The sequence below is a fragment of the Cetorhinus maximus genome, chromosome 11 (assembly GCF_964194155.1).
Source record: "Cetorhinus maximus chromosome 11, sCetMax3.hap1.1, whole genome shotgun sequence".
NCBI lineage: Eukaryota > Metazoa > Chordata > Chondrichthyes > Lamniformes > Cetorhinidae > Cetorhinus > Cetorhinus maximus.
This window is the reverse complement of record NC_135889.1, coordinates 12,891,703-12,916,141: the sequence shown is the minus strand read 5'-3', so window position 1 is coordinate 12,916,141 and position 24,439 is coordinate 12,891,703. Positions and strand designations below refer to the sequence as shown.

Genomic DNA, 24,439 nt, shown 5'->3' with positions numbered 1-24,439 from the left:
CGGCATGACCGGAAACTGAACTGGGATCTTCCATGTTGTTGTGTGTTTCAGTGGCACACATCGCCGCCTTCTCCACCCACCCCCAGGCAGTGTCTTTAGACACCACACAGAGGGAACTGTCCACTGAATGGACATTACAGTAATGGCTGTGGTGTCCCATCAACACCTTTGTGAAATCCCTACGCAACCTATCTTTCAAGCAACAAAAATCAGTATATTTTTGAACTTTGCTAGCAAGACGTTTGGCATCCCTGCAGCATAAGCAGATGATATGCCAAGAAACGCTCATTTCATAGAATCAAACCGCACAGAAGGAGGCCATTTGGCCCATCATGTGATGACTCTGTGAAAGAGCTATCCAATTTGTCTAACTCCCCTGCTCTTTCCCCGCAGGTCTGTAAAGATTTCCCCCTTCCAGTATATATCCAATTCCTTTTTAAATGTTACAATTAAGTTTGCTTCTACCGCCCTTTTAGGAAATACAACCCAGGCCATAAAAACTTGCTGCTTTAAAAAATTTCTCATCTCATCTCTGGTTCATTTGCCAATTATGTTAAAGTTGTGTCACAACACCCTCACCACTGCCACTCACAAGTTGTCTGAGATCATCCTCACTAGTAGAGCCTGAAAAATATCAATATTTTTGGAGCCCCCAGCAACACAAGCTCAAATCCCACCACAACAGCTGGGGGAATTTAAAGTAAATTAATCAATCTGGAATAAAATCTGGAGAACAGCTAATGTGGTTCCGTTATTTAAGAAGGGTTGTAGGGAACTACAGGCCAGTGAGCCTCACTTGGAGAAAGTTCTGAAGGAGACGATCTATCTCCACTTGGAGAGGCAAGGTTTGATCAGGGATAGTCAGCATGGCTTTGTCAGAGGGAGGTCACGCCTAACAAATTTGATTGAATTTTTTGAGGAGGTGACCAGGTGTGTAGATGAGGGTAGTGCAGTTGATGTAGTTTATATGGATTTCAGCAAAACCTTTGACAAGGACCCACATGGGAGACTTATAAAGAAGACAAATGCACAAGGGATACAGGGTAATTTGATAAGGTGGATTCAAAATTGTCTTAGTTGTAGGAGGCAGAGGGTGATGACAGAAGAATGCTTTAGTGACCGGAAGCCAGTGTCCAGTGGTGTACCACAGGGATCTGTGCTCGGTCCCCTATTATTTGTCATTTATATAAACGACATAGATGGCTATGTGGGGGGTAGGATTAGTAAGTTTGCGGATGACACAAAGATTGGCTGGGTGGTTAACAATGAGGTTGAGTGTCTTGGGCTACAGGAAGATATAGACGGGATGGTCAAATGGGCAGATAAATGGCAGATGCAATTTAACCCTGAAAAGTGTGAGGTGACACACTTCGGAAGGAGTAATTTGACAAGGAAGTATTCAATGAATGGAATGACACTGGGAAGTTCTGAGGAACAAAGGGACCTTGGTGTGTGTGTCCATAGTTCTCTGAAGGCGGAGGAGTGTGTTAATGGGGCGGTGAAAAAGGCGTATGGGACACTTGCCTTTTTCAATCGAGGTATAGATTACAAAAGTAGGGAGGTCATATTGGAGTTGTATAGAACCTTGGTGAGGCCACAGCTGGAGTACTGTGTACAATTCTGGTCACCACATTATAGGAAGGATGTGATTGCACTGGAGGGGGTGCAGAGGAGATTCACCAGGATGTTGCCTGGGATGAAACATTTAAGTTATGAAGAAAGGTTGGATAGACTTGGGTTGTTTTCGTTGGAGCAGAGAAGACTGAGGGGCGACCTGATTGAGGTGTACAAGATTATGAGGGGCATAGACAGGGCGGATAGGGAGCAGCTGTTCCCCTTAGTTGAAGGGTCAGTCACGAGGAGACATAAGTTCAAGGTGAGGGGCAGGAGGTTTAGGGGGGATGTGAGGAAAAACTTTTTTACCCAGAGGGTGGTGACAGTTTGGAATGCACTGCCTGGGAGGGTGGTGAAGGTGGGTTGCCTCACATCCTTTAAAAAGTACCTGGATGAGCACTTGGCACGTCATAACGTTCAAGGCTACGGGCCAAGTGCTGATAAATGGGCTTAGGTAGGTAGGTCAGGTGTTTCTCACGTGTCGGTGCAGACTCGATAGGCTGAAGGGCCTCTTCTGCACTGTGTGAGTCTGTGAAAATGCTAGTCTCAATAACAACGGTCATAAAACTACTGGATTGTCATAAAAACCCATCTGGTTCACTAAGGTCCTTCAGGGGGGGAAACATGGCATCCTTTCCTGGCCGTGCCTATATCTGGTTCCCAATCTACAGTAACGTGGTTGACTCCTAACAGCCTTCTAAAAAGGCACACCAAATTACTACAGAGCAAAGCACTGTAGCTTTACGTACCCCACATGGACTGCAGCGGTTCAAGAAGATAGCTCAACACTACTTTTCCAATTAGGGATGGGCAATAAATGCTGGCCTTGCCAGTGATGCTCACATCCTACGAACGGTTAAAAAAACCTCTATATTCAAGCCTGCTGCTACGGCTTAGTTGGGATCACACTCACCACAAAGTCAGAGTTATGCCTGCAAGTTCCACTCCGAAGGCGTGAACACAAAAATTAGGTTGGCACTCCAATGAGGGAGCGCTGCACAGTCAGGCAAGCCATCTTTCAGGTGAGAAGTTGAACCGAAGTGCTGACTACTTTCTCAGGTGGACATGAAAGCTATATTCAAGGAACACTAGGGTGTTCCTCCTCCTACCCACCTCTGGTACGCTGGCCAATATTTATCCCTCAGCCAATTCTTAGCATAGATTATCTGTTTATCATCCTGTTGCTGTTTGTGGAACCTTGCAGTGACAAGTAGCTGCTGTATTTCCTACATTACAACAGTGACAGCACTTCAAAAGTATTTTGTTGGCTATAAAGCATTTTAGTTTGTCCTGAATTCATGAGGGACGCCATAAAAATGTAGGTCCTTTTTTTTCGTTATTTATCAGGTTTAAATAGATCAATTTTTATTTCATTAAACAAAAAAACTATATCGGTGTTTTGGGTATTGCAATCAGCAATTCCATTTATTTATATTTAGGGCTACTGGATTCTGGTGTCTGAAGGAGTCAAATTTCATTTTTATTACGCCAGTTTCTGAATGGTGACATTCCATGATTCTGCCCACTGTTCCATGATTTTCCCACTATTTTCAGGTTCAAATTCCATTATTCCACCAGGCCTTCGCCATATGGTACTCACATTTTGCAATTTCACCCACTTTTCTCAGAAGCCGCCTATAATGCTTTGTGTACCACCACATTAACAGAAGAATTAGAGACTGGTGTACTTTCACAGCAGGATCAACAAGCAATATTCTTCTGCTAATTAATGGCAGGGGCAGGGTGTGGGGGGGAGTGGGGCAGCGAGGGTGATGGAGTAGAAATTCTTCATACTGTGTAAAATTCTCAAGACTATAACGTTGGATTTGTCAATGATACCAAATTTTGTTTTGGTGCCGAATGACCACATTTGTGGCTCCCTTGAAAAATAAAGCAGCTTTTACACTGGCGCTACTTTAATTAATTTCCAAGAGGGCCAAATGGCTACCATTTCCAGTGCTAAATCCGGCTTCCATCTCCCAAGAATGGATTCATAGGCCTATATGAATTGAAGTGACATCAACAGAAAAGCAGTTGAAGGTTGCGTGTCATAAAGACTTACTGCACTTCACAATGATAGGTAATTCTAGTGAATCCATCAGACATTACTTATTACCTCATTTGGTGACTACATTAACTAGATCTGAGCAAGAAATGAAAAAGAGTATCCCATTCTTCATTTTATTCCGAAGAATCCGGTTCACTAGTGCATTGCATTCTTTCACCTCTACTTCATTACTTTCATGGCTTAAACTTGCCAACTTTTTTTTGTGCTTGATAGAGAAATCAAGGGCACATTTTTCAAAGCTGCAGAGGAAATCCAGCGCTGGGAAAGTTTCGGTTGTTTAATCACCAGAACAGCAAAGGGATTTTGCTGTACAGAGCTGACAGAAGCAGGCAGATGTCAAAACAATAGAAATCATAAGGGAAAATGAGGGGAAAAAAAATCCCAGAAAAATAAGAAGATGGTATTGCAAGTTTCAAATATTCTCAAGGAAATAGTCCATAGTTTCAAGGCTAGAAGCACTAGCATCAACAAGTTTAACAACTGCTGCCTAGGCTGCCTAAGTCCTATGCTCTAGGATTCCCTCTCTAAGCCTCTCTTCTCCTCCTTTATGATGCTCCTTAAAGTCAGTCTTTTTAACGAAGCTTCTGGACACTTGCTTCAATATATCCTGACAAGAGCTGGTATCAAAATATCTGATTGTTCTCCTGTGAAGTCCCTGGGGACATTTTACCATGATATTGTGCTACATAATGCAAGCTGTTGTTGCTGCAATGTATATAATGGGAAAATTGTTTCTGCTAACTTAGAAACTATGTAAATATCACAGTCAGCCAATGCTTCCTTAGGCAGTGATCATTCCCCAAAAAATTCATTCATTTTTTGAATTACTATTCAAAGAACTTTTCTACCCTGCCAGTTTCTTGCTGCTTTTAGTCATGATGTGCAGGCTCTCTGAAATGTTTCATTTTGCTACAGATAAATTGCTATAGAAACAGATTGATGCAAGGAATGAAATATGTGCCAGGAGGCTTTACATTTTTTTAAAATGGGGTTTACTATTCTGTGTGCGCAAAGAAAGCATTTGTCAAACAACAACTACTTTGCTTTCATACAGTGCCTTCAGGAGAAAATGAATGTCCCACACTTTTTCACAGAAAGCTGTAGAGAGATTGGTTGCTGAGGAAAACAGAGATTAAGAGCAGTGACCAAAAGCATGGCCAAAGAGAAGGGGCTGGATGTTGGCACAGAGATGGGAAAGGGAGCAGGCAGGTGGGGGGCTGTTTTGAGGTCAGGGAACTTGGAAGGACAGGTTTCCCCGAACGTCCTCACATCTTTTGCTGGAGGTTTCTCACCTGCAGCTCGCGTCGTTGTCAGATTGGAGGACTGTCGGGCATGAAATCCTGCAGCATCGGGCGACAGCCATGCTGGGCTGACAGCAGTGGATCTAGTGGTGGGGGGGGGAGAAGGGGTGGTAGTAGCTGAACGGGGTTGGGTCGCAGGTGGTGGGGGCAGATGGCACTCAGGGAGACAAGGCTGTAGTTGAGGATGAGTCCAGTTGCAGGAATTACGTGGATAGCAAATAAGTTGTGGGGGATTGGGGATGGGGGCGGGGGTAGGTGTGGGTGGCAGGGGTTCACTGCTGAGCCTGTTGGGCCTGGAGAAAACACACCAGCTCCTACTGGCCCAAAGCAGCGCTGTTAAAGGCACTTGCCTTATGGATGCAGCTCTACTCTCCTACTTTTACCTGCTGGGCTTCCCAAAGTAATGGAAACCTGGCCAGCTGTGGTTAAAAATTGAGGCACTATTACACTGAAGGCACGCTGTCTTCTTAAAATATTTAAATGATCAACCCAACTCCTGCAAGCAGATTAGTTACCTGCTCCTCCTCCCCACTCCATGAAAAGCTGAAGTGAATGGATTCCTGTTTGAGATTTTTACCTTTTTAATTTCCCACCTGAACCAAACCTACCCATTTTTGGGAGTTAAAACCACCCCCTCAATGGGTTCCATACAAGTTTTTAAAGGAGGAGAGTTAAAGAAGGAATTTAAAAATGAGAACAAGGATTTATATTTAATGCATTGGGCGGATGAAGAGCTAATGACAGTAAATGAATGCAGGGGTAGTGAGACTTATTGGTAAAAGACAGGATGCACGGCAAAGAGTTTTAGAGCATGTAGAGAGTAGGGAATGAAAGGCCAGTATGCAGAGAAAGAAAGAACTTGCATACACATAACACATTCACAACACAGAATGTCCCACAGCACTTTACAGACAATTACTTATTTTTGGAGTGTAATGTAGGAAACGCGGCAGCCAATTTGCAAACAGCAAGGTCCCACAAACAACAAATGCAATAATGATCGGATAATCTGTTTTTGGGATGTTCGTTCAATGAAAAACATTGGTCATAAACACGGGGAAGAATTCGCTTGCTCCTTATGTAAATAGTGTAATGGGATCTTTCATGAGGGGGCAGAAGCGCCCTCAGTTTAATGTCTCAGCTGGAATACAGCACCTACAGCAGTACACTTGGAGGTGTCAGCTGTGGCTCAGTTCATAGCACCCTCGCCTTTGAATCAGAGGGTTGTGGGTTCATGTCCCACTCCCGGAAACCAAGAACTGTGATTGTACTCGAATGAGTTGCAATCTGTGACTGTTGATAACTCGAAAGAGTTTCAGCAGTACACTTCAATAGGACTTCACTGACTGTAAAGTGCAAAGGAATATCCTAAGCCCAAATGTAAATTATTTTTCTTTCATTCTAATGCCAGCTGCGCTAAATTAAAACATTACTCCTTTAAGTGGTGTTCAGATACTTCCAAGCGATCCTGAACAATAAGCATTTTGTTTTTTCCAATTTGTAATTCCCTGTTTGCTGGGAGACAGAAGGCTCATTATACTAAGAGGGAGGGAAAAAAAATGAAATGTGGGTACTAAATAAGAACACTGAACAAGTTAAAGCATCTTTTCCAAAGGCTTTTATTCCATTAAGGCAAACTATTACTAAATTAAAACATTGCCCAATGGGAGAATAGAAATGTGCAGAGCCAAGCAAGAGCACACTCACTTAAAATTCCTCATCATTCCCTGATAAATTACACGAATCAATACGATAGCGGCAAATCAGTACTCGCCCTAATTAAAGTATCTGGCTTGTAGAACAGATCAGTCACTGCCCTGTGCATTACTGTCTAAACCAATAAAGCCATAAAAGATTGTTTAATGGTGTAAGCTTTACAGACAGAGGTTGTGATGCAACTGCAAAAGGTTGCAGCCTGCTCCCCCGACACGACCGCCATTTGACTAAATTACCATTGATCATAAAAACACACCCCTGAAAAAAAACTTTTACATTCACTTCTTCATGTGGAAAATGCAATCTACAAAAGGGCACAGGTGTCTGCAGACAGACAGGCAGACAGACATGGCCCAGCCTTCAAAATACTCCCAAAACAAAAATAAAGGTCTCGGCGATTGGATTTTTGGTTCAAGTTTCCATTAGAAGGGTCTGGAACCCAAGAGTTATCAACTAGAAAGGAGAATTCTGATTACATTTGGAAAAATTAGATAACGCAACGCAACATTAGAATTATGATCCCAGTAGAGACTGATAACTTTTAAAAAGAAATTCGAGCTCCCAGTTCATAGCTGAAAGAATGACATGTCAAGATTTTATGTTTTAAAACATTGACTAACAACAGGCTAAAAGCACAATTGACTAAACACTATCTTTGTAGGCAACTTATACTTTGAAACACAGAACGGAATACCCGCTTTTTAGCCCAACCAAGAAAAACACACTTCATAGTTACATTTTACACTGTCCTTTATGTATTTATTTAGATTCGCAGAATTAATCCACAGTGATTCTTAGTCCCCGATGGTTTATTTCTGTTCTTTTCTCAGCCTGGTAACTTAACATAAGAACATGTGAATTAGGAGCAGGAGTAGGCCACTTGGCCCCTTGAGCCTGCAGGCACATGACCTGGGGCTAATGCAGACTAGAGGTAGGTAGCAACATGTAAGGACCTAGTATGGGGTCCTCTCCATACCTTTACTCTGTACTGTAAATATGTACTTAATTCAGCACTGTTAATAAAGACTTCTTTGTAACTTCAACAAGACTGTCCAAGCAGTACACATCACAGGTAGCAACAACAGAACAGATCAGCTCTCGAAACTATTTGCAAGATAGTGCCCACCCCCCCCACCCACTTCTACTGTGAATGTATTCCTCGCCACAACAGGTATGTGACTGAAGTACATGGAGGACATACTGAAATCAGCAACAGGTATGCAGCCCAACCCAAATGGGCAGTTCAAACTGGAGAAATCCAATGTGATTTCCTTGAAAGTGAACTGTCTGCAATCACCTTGAAGAGCAACAAACTGACAATAGAATCCAGAGCCTTCTTTGCTCCTTGCTCAATACTAGCCACAGATTCCACATCTAAACCCGCATCACTCTCAGCAAAGCCACAAAAGATATCGCAAAACCTTAAATGTATCAATGTGTTCTTCCCTTAAGCACTGTCCAGTAAAAATGTATGATAGCTTTGTGAGATACACAAGTGAAAATTCAGTGAACCAAATACTCATGTTGTCAATGGTAATCTTGAACTAAAAAAATCCTTCTTTTTCGAGTTTTTGCTCTTTAAGCAATTGCAAGTACAGGTAATAACATTAATGGTGGTTCCTCTATTCAGTCCAAAAACACGCTTTGATCCCCAGCCTCAGAAGAGCAATTCCTGGTACGAGTAATTTGCATACACAAGTCATCTTCACAGCATTTCAGATAGGAATACCAATTTGGCTTTTATCATTTTTTAGTACCTTTAATGCAGTAAAATGTCCCAAGGCGCTTCATGGGAAGTAAGCAAACAAAACTGACCCCAGGTGACTAAAAGCTTGATCAAAGCTGTAGTTTTTTTAAGGAGCATCTTAAAACAGGAGAGCGAGGTGGAGAGGCAGAAAGGCTGAGAGAGAGAATTCCACGGCTTGGGATCTAGGGCAGCTAAAGGCATAGCCATCACTGGCAAGGGAAAATAAATCAGGGGTGTGCAAGAGGCCAGAATTGGAGGAATGCAGAATTGTCAGTGGATCTTAGGCCTGCAGGAAGCTATAGAGATAGAGAGGGCAAGGCTGTAAAGCATTTTGAATACTATGATGAGAATTTTAAAATTTTAAATTGGGCTGATAGGTGAATGGGACTTGATATGAGTTAGGATACAGGCAGCAGAATTTTGGATATGATGAAGTTTATTGGAGGGTTGGAGATGGGAGACTAGCCTAGACAACATTGCAATGGTCAAATCTGAAAATGACAGAAGCATAGATGAGCATTTCAGCAGCAGATGGGCTGAGGTAGTGGTAGAGAAGGGTGAAATTACAGAGCTCCATCTTTGTGATCAAAGCATTAACAGGATGTGAACGGTCTGGTTCAACCTGAGATAGAGGGGAAAAGAATCGGAGACATAGAAACACTGTCAATACAGCAGGGACCAAAAGGATGACTTAGGACTTCTCAATATTTAACTGGGGAAAATCCAGTTCATCTCGGACAAGCAATCTGACAACAGAGACAGTGGAGGGGTTGAGAAAGGTGATGGGGGTGAAGTCGAGCCGGGTGTCATCAGCATACACATGGAATCCAATGTTGTGTGTTCAGGTGATATTGTCGAGCAGCAGCATGTAAATGAGAATTTGGAGGGGGCCAAGAGTAGCTCCTTAGTGGATTTCAGGTGTAACGATGCAGTGGGGAGAAGAGAAACGGTTAAAAAACTTATTTCGTTATGACTGGATAGGTTAGAGGAATCAGGCAAGGGCAATTTCACTCAGCTGGACAATGAAGGAGAAGCATTGGAAAGAGATAGTGTTTTTATCTGTGTCTAAGGCTATTGAGAGTTTAAGAAGGATGAGGAGGCATAATGCAGCATGGTCACTGTTAAATAAGATATCATTTGTGACATTCACGGCTGTTTCAGTACTGTGGCAGACATGAAAGTCTGACTGGCAAGTTCAAACATGGAACTACAGGATTTTCTATTGCATGAAATTATGCCCAATTTAACCTGGGCTGAGGCTATTTCAACTAATTTCATTCAAGAACCACCCAGTTGAAAGAAAGCATAAACAGCACTCTGGGTTTTATTTTCCCCCAAGACCAACAGATGAAAGTATAATGTTTTTTGACCACACTACTTCCGCCTGAGAGAGAAAGCCACTGAGGTCACTCATTTCCTAACTTGCTGTGCATATTCAAGTCAAGAGCCTACCTCTTGGTGTTTTTCCATCCTCCTGGCCACCATCACCTGGATCATTCCTCGGATGTTTCCCTCCATTGACATGGATCGCCGTAATGTTTCCAAAGCCTCATGGTTAGATTTCTCCAGTAGGTGTTCGCCATTCACTGCAATCAGCTGATCATTCATCCGTAGCCGCCCATCCTGCATGATATTGAAAAGAATCAGATCCATCTGACATTAATTTTGTTCCTCAGTTTCCAGCTCTATTCAATGATAACTTTTATTTATGTAGCGTCTTTAATGTAGTACAAAGCCCAAAGACATTTTGCAGGAGCATTATTAAACAAAATTTGACATCAAGCCACATAAGGAGATACTGGAATACATAATAGGCCTAGTTAAAGGGACAGGTTTTATGGACTGCCTTAAAGGAGGAAAGAGAGACAGAGAGGTTTAGGGATGGAATACCTTAGCTTGGGACCTAGGCAGATGAAGCGCAGCCAGCAATGGTGGGCAATGAAAATCAGGGATGGTTGAACGAGACTTGGTGCGAGTCAGGATATGGACAGCAAAGTGTCAGATGAGCACATAGTATCTCAGAAGGGGTCACAGGTGACCAAAAGCCTGGTCTAAGAGCTAGGTTTTAATATTCCTTGTCATCTGTCTGGTGCCTTTAGCCTTGCCTCATAGCTTGCTAGGGCTCCCCTCAAAATTCCTCTGTATCACCCATAATTAAATTGTTGAGATCTACGGCTCCCAAACTTCTAGACGAATTTGAATTAGCAGTTCTTGCATGGACTGCACTTCTATGCCACAGAATTAATAATTTCATTGTATAATTTAGGAGTTGATGTATAGGTTTCTCCATGGATTGCCACCTTGATATGGTGGAGAGGGGCTCGTGTTCTCAGACAATCCTTTGAGCAATGCCATTAGAATCTCTTTGCTCCTGGTAGGGCCACTCGTACACACAGGGCAGCAAGGTCTGGGGGGATTGCGGGGAGGCGCCAAACAAAGTGTGGTCCAAAACGTCCTGAATGGCAGAGCAGGTGAAGGGAGCCCGTGCATCTCACCGGCTACGAATGTAGTTCTAATCATCATGGTTTGACATGTTACTGAAATCTGATCACCAAACTGTCAAGATCGTGCGGACAAGATGGTGCCCCAAGGCCCCCATGTTAAATAAAGTCACGCACAGGCTTCTAACAGGGTCCATTTGCTAAGTCCTGTGCCGATAGAGAATTGGTGATGGGAAACAGGGCTGTGTCACCCTGGGAATTCCTAGCCAAGAATCTAGGGACAGGTGCCAGATGCATGAAGGTCACTGTCCCAACTCAGGTATCTCTGGGCATCAGCATCTGTGATTTGAGCAGTCCTCTTCAGGATACCCTGCTCACCTTAAATGGGGAGGGGGCTAGAAAAGATGCCCCAAAAATAGGCTGTCCCACTTTCCCCTGCCATGCCCTGCAGGATCACCATCTTTGTGGTCAAAAGAAAGAAAACTTTAAATTTTGCAACTTGGAATGTTGGAGCACTCATGGGTAATCTTGAGAGTGACCATCCAGATAGAAGAACTGAAATATTATCACGTGAGCTATCAAGATTCCAAACTGACACCGCCGCCCTCCATAAAACCCACGTTCCTGGGAGGGGCAGCTGAAAGGACAAGCTGGGGATACACCCTCTACTGGAAAGAAAAGGCTGACAGGGACCCTTCTGTCCATGGGGTTGTCCAGAATAGGATCTTGGATGCACTGACAGAACTCCCCAATTGTATAAGTGAAAGACTCCTGACAATTCACCTATAGATCAGTCGTAACCAACATGCCACCTTCATCAGTGCCTACGCCCCAAACCATCACTCCAATGAAGATGCTAAGGAAAGTTCTATTCTGATATTAATGAAGCCCTCACTACTATTCCAAAATAAGAAAAGGTTATCCTTCTGAAGGACTTTACCAGGGTTGGCCATGACTCCAATGCCTGGGGTAGAACCATTGGGAAAAACAGGGTAGGAAAATCCAATGCAAATGGCATCTTCCTGCTGACAAAGCATGCTCAGCATGGCCTCATTATAACAGACACCTTCTTCTGCCAGAAGGGCAAATGCAAAACCACATGGAGCTATCCTAGATCAAAGTATTGGCACCTCCTGGATTATGTCATTGTTCAGGTCAAAGGTCTAAGTGATGTCTGCATCACTCAATCCATGCAGGGGACTGATGCCTGCTGGACAGATCATTGACTTATTCAATTGGTGATGAACAGCCACCCAGCACAAGATTTTACAAGGCCCAAAAGTCTAAGAGGAAGAAGATCAATGACTCAGCTTTAAAACAGCCCGACCGAAGAAAGGAATTTCAAATGCAGCTCACGACCAATCTGGAAAATCTTCACACATCCAACTCAATTCCAAAACAGTTGGATCAAATAAAGTCAGCTGTACTGAATTACTGTGTCCAGACCAGTGGCTTCGAGAATCATCGTCACCAGGACCAGTTCGATGAAACCATGCTGAAATATGTCACCTCCTTGAGCAAAAATGAGCAGCCTTCAGTGCCTGGGAGAACAACTCAAGGAGGCAGCATTCCAACAGCTCAAGGCTGACGCACAAAAACAAATCCAGAAGATAAAGGAGATGTGGTGGGAAGAGAAAGCCTGAGATATCCAACAATATGCTGACCATTATGACATGTGAAGCTTTTTTGAAACCACCAGGGCTATCTATAGACCAAGGTCAAATGGACAAAATCCCCTTCACTCACAGGATGGCGTTTCTCTTCTTAAGGATGACAGTGTCATCCATCAGTGCTGAAAAGAACATTTTCAACAACTTCTCAATCACGAATCCACAGTGGCAGCTGATGCTCTCCAGGCTATCCCCCCCAGTGTCCTGTGGTAGAATCCATCAGTGAACCACCATTGATGGGAGAGCTGCAACTAGTAATCAAATGGATGGAAAACAATAAAGCTTATGGCCCCGATAGAATTCCAGCTGAGGTCCTCAAAGCTGGAGGATTTAGCTCATGTGAAGACTCCATGCACATCCTACGGATTTGGAAGGAAAAGAACTCCTCCCCACACCCACCCTCCCCCCATTTCAGGAATGTGACAATAGTAACGGTCTTCAAGGAGGGAGATAATCACGCTGTGGAAGCTATCGCAGTATTTCCCTCTTGTATGTAGCAGGGGAAATTCTACATGCATTCTCCTGAATCACCTACTTCCTGTGGCTAAGGAAATCCTCCCACAGGCAAAGTATGAATTTAGGTCTTCCATACGAACCTCCAACCTGATCTTTGTTGCCAAACAAATCCAGGAAAAATGGCGAGACCAACACCAAAAACTCTTCAATGCATTAATTGACTGAACCAAAGCTTTTAACTCAGTAAATCGAGAGAGTTCTGTGGATTGTGTTCCAAAGATTTGGATGTCCAAGAAATTCATCACAATTGATGAAATGACTCCAACTGTCTCGAGTGGGAGATCTGAAACAGATGCCTTCAAAATCCAGACTGGATCAAGTAAGGCTGTGTGATAGCCCCCATTTTATTTGCAATCTACTTGAAAGTGGCTATTATTCGTCTCGTCAAAGATCAATTGCCCTCTGGTGTCAATGTTAAATACCGTCTAGATGGAAAACTCTTTCCTCAGTCTCCTCCGTACCAAAACTAAACTGACCATCGTTGATATACATGATCTACAGTTAATGGATGACTGCGGTGTCATTACCTGCCCTGTGTTAATGTTAGAATCATGCTGCAATGGAGTGCATGCTTTATGTTCATAATTAAGAGCAGCTGCCACCAATTGGGGAAAGATTAGGGAATTATTGCAAGCGTATAAAAACCAGTTCACACTGTGTGTAGGGGGCATGTCCGGCTAGCTCAGCCGGTAGAGCATGCGATTCTTAATTTGAGGGTCGTGGGTTCGAACCCCTAGCTGGGCGCTGTTTCAAAATTTGAATAAGAGTCGTACTGACTGGGAACATTGACCCTGTTTCTCCCCCCCAGCTGCTGTGTGTAGGGGGGAAATAAGGGACTCTGCCTTTACTCTGTAGTCCAGGGTATATACCAGGATTAAGGACAGGACTGGCTTCGGATTCCTCCTTCCCTCAATGCACGAACAATGACTTTAACACCCTGCACCAGATTTGCAAGCCAACTTTCGCTCTCTTCAATTCTGCATAAAAAGATCTCAGCCTGTCCTTAAATGTTGTCAAAGTAAAACTCATATCAACCCACATCTGGTCAGCCAAATATTCCACCACCCCTGCACCCTCCCATATATGTAGAAGGAGAGATTCTGAAATGTATTGGGCATTTCCCATACCTTAACTGCCACCTGTCTCAAAAGGCTACTATTGGCAAGGAGATCCAACACCAGGTCAGCTGTGCCAGCTCAGCCTTCTACAAACCACAGCAGCGAGTGTTTGACAACAGAAATCTCCGCAAGTCAACAAAAGTCCTAGCGCACAGAGCAGTTGTCATCACCATACCCCTATACTGCATTGAGATCTGGACTGTGTATCAGCAACAGACAAAAGCACTTGAGAAATTCCATCAGCAGTGCCTTTGCCACATCCTCCGATTCAGTGGGGGGCTACTTTTGAGCTAGTGTCCTTCTTGAAGCCAAGCATTCAGGAAAGAATCCTGGAAAATCAACATTGATGGACTGGACACTGTGTCCAGATGGCCAAAAACCGTCTCCCCTGCCAGGTCCCGTTCTCTCAACTCTCAAATGGCCAATGTTCCAGCGGAGGACAAAGAAAATGCTTCAAAGACACTCTGAAGCTCTCTTTGAAGCACAGCAGCATTGACATTAATGACTTGGAGGAATTTGCTACCAATCATTCTGAATGACAACAATTTGTCCATTAAACTGCATTACACTTTGAGTCACACTGTCTTAACGATGAGGCAGAGTGGTGGCAGAGAAGAAATGGAAGCAAATCCTGCACTCCGGATCTGACTACCTCTTGGGACATACTGCCCCATACACCCAAAGATATCTGGGTCAAGAATTGGCCTATTCAGTCACATGAAGATCCATGACAGAAACCTGTGGCCCTGAGTAGATGTCATCCTCGAATCGAGGGACAATTGACAACGACAATGCACAAGCCCCATATGATTGATCTCTGACGAGAGCGAGAGAAAGGAGGAAGAAAAATTATACAAAAAGAAACTTCCAGCGACATTGGAAGGGGCCAGGGAGTAGGTTTCTTGGCATTTCCTTAGCTAGGGAATGGGACTCGGAGGAAAAGGGCACTTCAAAACCTACAAACAAATTCCTACAGATGAAGCAGCAACTTTAAAATTCAACTTTAAATATATGGTTAATTTAGTTAACTAGTAATTAAATTAACTAACTACAACATTAATTAACTAACATTAGTTAAGACAATGATAACATTCAGTCAACTTTAGTTTGGTCAGCATCAATGATGGCCACTGTGACACCTTGAATAGCCATAAAAACTGCGCTGGCGAAACCGAGGGAGGTCAAACGACAACATCAAGAGAAACTTTGGTATAGACTTCGGAATGAAAAAGAGAAAAATAAAAATTCAGATGCTTTTAGCTTCTCTGTTTCCTCCACACTCGTTGCCCAACCTGCTCAAAGTTTCCAGAATTTTGTGTTTTTTGTACGGGCCTGGGAATTAGTCTCATTGAATAAGTCTAACGCATTTGTGGTACGGAGTCATATTAACCACGGAGGTCTCAAATAAAGGGTGCCATCATTGGCCACACTGCGATGGACCATGTAACAGGAGAGGGGAAAAACCCCACCATAGCTATTGGTCCGGATTGCTTGCTGGAAAGTACATGTGAACACTGGACGAAAACGATATCTGGCCTTTCTGTGATATCCAGCATGGTTAAGTAGTATACCAAAGCCCGCCAAGTACACCCCCAGTGAGAGCCCCAAGAGCATAAGGAGGCATAGCTCGAGACAAAAAACATTAGTTCAGTCAACGACTTTTATCTATATTGCACCTTTTACATATTAAAACATCCCAATGTGCTTCACAGGAGTATTATCGGACAAAATCTGACACTGAGCTGTGTAAAGGGCCATTAGTCAGGAAGAGGTGGATTTTAAAGGCCCTCTTAAGAGAGGGAGATAGTTTTGATGGGGGTGGAAGAGCTCCCGAGCTTAAGACCTCGGCAGCTGAAGACGTTGTCGCTAACGGTGGGATAAAGGAAATCGCGAGTGCATAAGAGGCTGAAATTGGAAGAGCACAGAGAGCTCTGAGAGTTTTGGGGCTGGAGGAGGTCACAGAGATAGGGAAGGGTGAGGACATGGAGGGATTTGAATGCAAGGAGGACAACTTTAAATTTTCAGCTGGGTCATTCACATTCATTCAGGTATGTTCGACCCTTTAATGACTTCCTCCCTAACCTTAGAGTCATGAGGAAAGTTCTGCAACAAACACTTTCTGATCCTTAAAAGGACATTAATACAATTTCCAGAATCTCCACAATTCAATTCTTTCCAATTGAGTTACCTTAAAGGCTGCCCCTCCATGAAGAATGGCCTTAATGAATATGCCAAGGTCGGCCCCAGTGTCCTTGGATTTGTTCCCTTTAAGGCTGATGCCCAGCCCAGCAGAGCCCGAGTCATTGAGCGGGATCTCAAAGGTCAGGTACTCCTTTTTCTCATCTCCTGGCAGATTACAGTTCTGTTCCCCCTTCTGAAACAAAATAAATGCATCGGGTGATTGTAGAAATAATATCAGATCTATAGTCGGCTGTCAGAACTTTAAGGGGTTTCATGGATGGGCACCCAGCATGCTGGTTTTAGAATTTTAACCTTGTGCTGAGAACATAGATTTGGCTACCCTTTCATTCCAAGGTTCAGAGTTCAAGTCCCACTTGTGCACATAAACCTGGCTGACACTCCAGTGCAGTACTGATGAAGTGCTGCCCTGTCAGTGGTGCAGTCTTTTGGATGAGACGATGAGGCCACATCTTCCTTCTCAAGTGGGCTTAAAAGATCCTGAAGTACTATTCAAAGAAGAGGTGCATTATCCTGTGTGTTCTGGCTAATATTTATCTCCAAACATGACTAAAACAGTTGATCTGGTCATTATTTCATTGCTGTCTGTAGGAGCTGGCTGTTCACAAATTCCTTGCCATGCTTCCTATATTACATCATCATCTCAAAAGTACTTCATTGGTTGTAAAGCATTTAAGGATGTCCTGAAGCTGTGAGAGTCTTTCTTTCTTAAGCCTGATTCAAAGGTTGAAAGTTTGTAGTTCCTAAAATACTAAATTATGGTAACAGTGACAGGCTTTTATTCCCACAACATTAGAGAATAGTAGACACTCAAGAATAATAGCACTATGAACATAAGAGTTAGGAAAAATTGTCTGGAGATTAATGAACAGATCTGACCTCATGAGTTTTCAAGAAACAGTTCAATGGACAGCCATGAACAACAGGACTCCTGTCTGCTTTTCCAACCTTTATCTCAGGGACACTGATATCAGTTATACAAGTCCAAATGGCATTCTGATTGCGGTCAAATACAGATATATACCCTCTAACCATTCAATAACTGCACTATCATCCATGACAGTATTGAATGGCGGGGCAGGCTTAATGGGCTGTGTGGCCTACTCCTGCTCCTATTTCTTAAGTTCTTTTGTGCTATTGAGAGAAATCAGCGGTTCTTCATTTTCAATAGGTACATCTGCCAGCCAAGTCAACAATAGATAAGGTGGCGTAAGGGCTCGTATAAATGTCAAACACACTCCTGGATAGATCATAGTAAGACTTTCCAAATCACAGCACTGTTTTCAAATGAAAGGGACTAGTAGAAAACATGGTTTCCACTCACGAAAGAAAGAAAGATAATTCGGGAGTCAAAGTTAATTACATCTCTCTCTCTCTTCAGGTGCCACTAAGAAGGCTTTGGCAACCATGGACCTACATGTTAATCTTGATCTGGAAACGTGAATCATCTTCGTCGGTGGTACATTCACGCAGTTTGTGAGGTTCTTTAGAAATATTGGTCTTTGTCAACCTTGATCTCTTTTACCATTGATCTTTCCTATTAGCATCAGACTTTCTAAATCATGATTTCTTATTACCTGCCCAAGAAACTACCCCCTCCAACGCCCCCCACCACCCCCGCCTCTTCCTGATCTTGGTCAGCAGAGTTCTTTTGATCTCAGATTTTTTTAGCATCCCTTTATTGGTAGTGGCTTGACCAAGATATTTTCATTATTCACCTCAGAACTAGCTACATCACCAGTAAAATAATGAAGACTGCCACCTTAGTGTTTCCCAATCAAATGAAAGTGTATTTTATCAAGGATTTTATCAAGCAGAGGAGTTCATTGGGAGTTAACGATGGTTTTTGCTGGTTTTATATGATAGCCACCAAGGGCAAAAATAAAGAACTCAAATGGCGAAGAGCCAAGCTTAATTTACAGATACTAATTGCAAAGACAAACTGTTGAACACAGGTCTAAGCAAAACAGTATTACTGCATTTAGAAGGAGAAAAACATTCAAGAGTTAAGACAGAGTTAAGAACCGATTCCAGCATTTACTGCAAGAATACACAACTCACATGTAACTACGATTTTAAATGTGAATCAAGCCAATGTGTTTACCTACACAAACACCAAAAATGAATTCCCCAATAGCCAGCAGCATCCTCAGGGTTAAAAACAAAAAGCTACTGCGGATGCTGGAAATCCAAAACAAAACAGAATTACCTGGAAAAACTCAGCAGATCTGGCAGCATCGGTGGAGAAGAAAAGAGTTGACGTTTCGAGTCCAACATGACCCTTCAACAGAACTGAAGTATAGTTAGGAGAGGGGTGAAATATAAGCTGGTTTAAGGTGGGGGGTGGGGGGCGGGGGGAGAGAAGTTGAGGGTGGGGTGGTTGTGGGGACAAGCAAGCAGTGATAGGAGCAGATAATCAAAAGGTGTCACAGACAAAAGGATCAAAGAGGTGTTGAAGGTGGTGATATTATCTAAGAAAAGTGCTAATTAAGAATGGATGGCAGGACACTCAAGGTACAGCTCTAGTGGGGGTGGGGTGGAAAGACTGGCAAGGTATTAGTTGTAGATTTAAAAATAATGGAAATAGGTGGGAAAAGAAGAATCTATATACATTATTGAAAAAAAAGGGAGGGGGAAGAAACGGGGTGGGGATGGGGGGAGGGGGAGTTTAAGATCTAAAGTTGTTGAATTCAATATTCAGCCCGGAAGGCTGTAAAGTGCCTAGTCGGAAGATGAGGTGCTGTTCCTCCAGTTTGAGTTGGGCTTCACTGGAACAATGCAGCAAGCCAAGGACAGACATGTGGGCAAGAGAGCAGGGTGGAGTGTTAAAATGGCAAGCGACAGGGAGGTTTGGGTCTTTCTTGCGGACAGACCGCAGGTGTTCTGCAAAGCGGTCGCCCAGTTTGCGTTTGGTCTCTCCAATGTAGAGGAGACCGCATTGGGAGCAACAAATGCAGTAGACTAAGTTAGGGGAAATGCAAGTGAAATGCTGCTTCACTTGAAAGGAGTGTTTGGGCCCTTGAACGGTGAGGAGAGAGGAAGTGAAGGGGCAGGTGTTGCATCTTCTGCGTGGGCATGGGGAGGTGCCATAGGTGGGGGTTGAGGAGTAGGGGGTGATGGAGGAGTGGACCAGGGTGTCCTGGAGGGAACGATCCCTACGGAATTACGCCAGGGTGGGGTGAAGGGAAGATGTGTTTGGTGGTGGCATCATGCTGGAGTTGGCGGAAATGGCGGAGGATGATCCTTTGAATGCGGAGGCTGGTGGGGTGATAAGTGAGGACAAGGGGGACCCTATCATGTTTCTGGGAGGGAGGAGAAGGCGTGAGGGTGGATGCGCGGGAGATGGGCCGGACACGGTTGAGGGCCCTGTCAACGACCGTGGGTGGAAAACCTCGGTTAAGGAAGAAGGAGGACATGTCAGAGGAGCTGTTTTTGAAGGTAGCGTCATCAGAACAGATGCGACGGAGGCGAAGGAACTGAGAGAATGGGATGGAGTCCATACAGGAAGCGGGGTGTGAGGAGCTGTAGTCGAGGTAGCTGTGGGAGTCGGTAGGCTTGTAATGGATATTGGTGGACAGTCTATCATCAGAAATTGAGACAGAGAGGTCAAGGAAGGGAAGAGAAGTGTCAGAGATGGACCATGTGAAAATGATGGAGGGGTGGAGATTGGAAGCAAAATTAATAAATTTTTCCAGGTCCCGACGAGAGCATGAAGCAGCACCGAAGTAATCATCGATGTACCGAAGAAAGAGTTGTGGGAGGGGGCCGGAGTAGGACAGGAACAAGGAATGTTCCACATACCCCATAAAGAGACAGGCATAGCTGGGGCCCATGCGGGTACCCATAGCCACACCTTTTATCTGGAGGAAGTGAGAGGAGTTAAAGGAGAAATTGTTCAGTGTGAGAACAAGTTCAGCCAGACGGAGGAGAGTAGTGGTGGATGGGGATTGTTCGGGCCTCTATTCAAGGAAGAAGCTAAGGGCCCTCAGACCATCCTGGTTGGGGATGGAGGTGTAGAGGGATTGGACATCCATGGTGAAGAGGAAGCGGTTGGGGCCAGGGAACTGGAAATTGTTGATGTGACGTAAGGTGTCAGAGGAATCACGGATGTAGGTGGGAAGGGACTGGACAAGGGGAGAGAGAAGGGAGTCAAGATAACGAGAAATGAGTTCCATGGGGCAGGAACAGGCTGACACGATCGGTCTGCCAGGACAGTTCTGTTTGTGGATTTTGGGTAGGAGGTAGAAGCGGGCCGTCCGAGGTTGGGCGACTATCAGGTTGGAAGCTGTGGGAGGAAGATCTCCAGAGGAGATGAGGTCAGTGACAGTCCTGGAAACAATGGCTTGATGTTCTGTGGTGGGGTCATGGTCCAGGGAGAGGTAGGAGGAAGTGTCTGCGAGTTGACGCTCAGCCTCCGCGAGGTAGAGGTCAGTGCGCCAGACAACAACAGCACCACCCTTGTCAGCGGGTTTGATGACAATGTTGGGGTTGGACCTGAGAGAACGGAGTGCAGTAAGTTCAGAGAGAGACAGACTAGAATGGGTGAGAGGAGCAGAGAAATTGAGACGGCTAATGTCACGCCGACAGTTCTCAATGAAAAGATCAAGAGAAGGTAAGAATCCAGAGGAAGGGGTCCAGGTGGAGGGAGAATATTGGAGGTGGGTAAAAGGATCCGTTGAACGGGGAGAGGACTCCTGCCCAAAGAAGTGAGCACGGAGACGAAGACGGCGGAAGAAGAGTTCAGCATCATGCCGAGCCCGAAATTCATTGAGATGAGGGCGTAAGGGTATGAAACTAAGTCCTTTGCTGAGCACTGAACGTTCAGCATTGGAGAGGGGCATCCTCAGGGTGACCACCAGGATAGTAGGATTGTTAAAAATGGGTGAACATCGACACCACTGTATCAACAACAAACAACAACATCACCTTCTATTTATATAACACCTTTGAACAAGTTAAATATGCCAAGGCGCTTCCTGGGGCATTTGACATCGAGCCACATAAGGAGATATTAGGGCAGATGACCAAAAGCTTTGTTAAAGAGGTAGGTTTTAAGGAATGCCTTACAAGAGGAGAGAGGGACAGGGAGAGAGGTTTAGAGAAAGAATTCTAGAGTTCAGGGCCTAGACAGCCGAAGTCACTGCTACCACTTGTGCAGTGATTGAAATAAGAGGCGCAGAAGAGGCCAGAATGGGAAGAGAGCAGGTATCTTCGAAGGTTGTGGAGCTAGGGGAGGTTACAGAGATAGGGAGGGGTAAGGCCTTGGAGGAATTTGAAAACAACGAAATTTAAAATCAAAGCTAAAACGTTAGAGGTGGAGTGGGGCGGGACATACAACAGGATCTACACAAATTTACTCAGCATACAATATCTATTTAAACATAATTTTAGGCCAGCATTTACTGCATATCTCTAATTGCCCTTGAGAAGGTGATGGTAAGCCGCCTTCATGAAGCTTTGCAGTCTGTGTAATGAAGGTACACCCTCAGTGCCATTAGAGAGTTCTAGGATTTTGATCAAGTGAAGGTGAAAGAATGGCGATATATTTCCAAGTCAGAATGGTGTGCGAGTTGGAGGGCAACTTGCAGGCAGTGGTGTGTTCACCGCATAAAGAAAATCTTTGCAAAATACCATAAACAGTACTCACAAGCTGAATAAAAGCAAAATACTGTGGATGCTGGTGATCTGTAATAAAACAAAGTGCTGGAAAAACTCAGCAGGTCAGGCAGCACCTGTAGAGAAAGAAACAGAGCTAACATTAGAGGTCCAATACGACTCTTCTTCGGAACTGGCTTTTTTTTGGCTCTAAGGGTTCTGAAGAAGATTCATATTGGACATGAAATGTTAACTCTGATGCTGCCAAACCTGCTGAGTTTTTAAGAGCGCTTTGTTTTTATTTCACAAGCTGAATCATTGCAATGTTTCCCATTCAAAGGACAAGTGCTTCTCCAGCAAAGTGAGTGGAAAATGGTATATATTGTGTGCATAACGTCAATCCTTACATCATTTACAGCAGTGGGATCTTCCGATTAACAGGGGACTTACCCAGTCATCGTTACTCTGAATGTGACTTGTGTTGTCACTTCATGCAACCTTAAAGAAAACGTCCTGCCCTTTAGTCTGCTGTAACACTTAGACCAATAAATCCAATATAGAATTCCCAGCTTCAAGGACCTCTCAAGGATTTGCGTGCACAACCTGGGTTTACCCTTCATTCACTGAGGGTGTGCTGCATTCTCGGTGGTTCTCATATGACAGGTAATACCGTTGGTTTGAATATTGTGCTTTCACCTCTGTGACCTAGATTTTAATCAGAATCAAACCTATTTCATATGGAACGCTTAGAGCCAGAAGAGAGTGGAGAACTCGACCCAATTAGTGTTATGGCATTGAAAATCAGGTCACAGAGGTGAGAGCACAATGTTCTAACCAACTGTATCATCTCACCTCTGCCTATACTAGATACTAATTAAGGCGTACCTAGGGAGCAATGAGCAGTGGAGAGGCATTTCACCCAACGGAGTGTTAAAAATCAGAAGTTGGTCACAAAATACAGTCACTCTCTCATAATCCATAAGGCTCAATTGAAATGGCATTGACTGATAATGGGAGATGCGGGAGAGATAATGTACATCACCAACCTCAGTCAAACCTTCAGACTGTACAACAATGCACAGCCTTTCCAAATTGCACTGCCTAGTGGATGAATCTCAGATATCTGCCATCCTTTTATTCTGGCCTTTTACACATTCACCAATGGTGGCCAAGCTTTCAACTGCGTAGGCCCTATGGATTGAAATACCCTCCCTAAGCCTCTCTGGATTTCTATCTCTTCTCCCTTTATGCCACTCTTTAAGGCCCACCTTGTTGCCTAAGCTTTTCATCATTAGTCCTATTGTCTCCTTATGTAGCTCGGCATCAAATTTTGTCTGATAACGTTACTGTGATGTGCCTTGGGACGTTTGGTTATTTTATGGTGTTCTATACATGCAAGCTGTTGTTATTGACTACTGGGTAAACATGGTTAGAGAAAACAGAAGATTCAAGTCATATCCCACCTTCAGGGCAAGTACAAAGTGAGAACCGTTTACTTCTATGAGGCAGCAGAGCAAGTTTATGGGCCAAGCATCAAACTGCTTGAGTGTCCAGGCTAAACATCATTTATGCACCTCTCACTAGCCAGCCTACTAAAGAGGGAGAAATGCTACATGGAAGCAAGATTATATTGCCTTTGATTCAGACACATGGGAGTGGAGCATCCAGGATGATTAATGGTTACCAGGAATCTTATGCTAGGAAGTTGAGTCAGGTCTGCTGTGAAAAATACTTCAAGCTGACCTATTCAACATTCTCAGATTATGAAAGGAAGTGACAAGGAGTTGATCAGGGTAGTTGTTTCCTGTATTACTAAGGTCACCAGTTACAAATTAGGAAGTTAAGAATTGATAAGGAAATGATGTTTTTCTTCTTTGTATAGAAGATCATGAGGAATAAGTTATCGGGAGATGATTGAAGCAAACATTGTAGATTGGTTCAGAAGCTAATTGCATGCATTTCTGGAGAGAGAAGGATCGGGGGTTATCGTTCAGGTTGGACGTATTTCACAGGTTAGATTTGTTCCATGGAGTCTGAAGTCAAGGAGACCACATGAAATTATCCAAATTTACTGCATTGCTGCAGGTTGCTCCTTCTGTAGTTCAGCAACACAGCATATAGAGCAACAGAACATGATTCATTCTGCTTATCGACATAACTCCACAGTTCATCGTTCTCAATAGATATATCCAATGGCCAAGTTAACAATACTAAAGAAAGCTTACATGTTTGTACCAATGACAAACACATTCTTGGATAGATTATAGTGAGGCTTCCCATGTTGCAGTGCAGTTTCTAAACAAAAGGTCAGGTCATTTGGAACTTTTACTGTAACCATTTTAAAGTTTGTAAAGTGCACTTAGTTCTCTTATCTTCTGATGTTGCCCTGCTTTTCTTTTGGCCGAACCTTTTGCTTCTTTGCGCTGATTTTATCTCATGTGGCTCAGTGCCATT

General features: G+C 43.8%; 1 protein-coding gene across 1 annotated transcript in view; it reads right to left on the bottom strand.

Annotated features, from left to right (window-relative positions):
* Window positions 1-24,439, bottom strand: part of LOC144686400 (partitioning defective 3 homolog B-like) — an 877,073-nt gene that overhangs the window by 396,662 nt on the left and 455,972 nt on the right. Inside the window, exons 11-12 of the mRNA XM_078551550.1 lie at window positions 16,380-16,565; window positions 9,899-10,069 (exon numbers count right to left, since the gene is read on the bottom strand). Coding sequence (XP_078407676.1) covers window positions 9,899-10,069; window positions 16,380-16,565 — 357 coding nt within the window. The remainder of the gene's footprint in view (window positions 1-9,898; window positions 10,070-16,379; window positions 16,566-24,439) is intronic.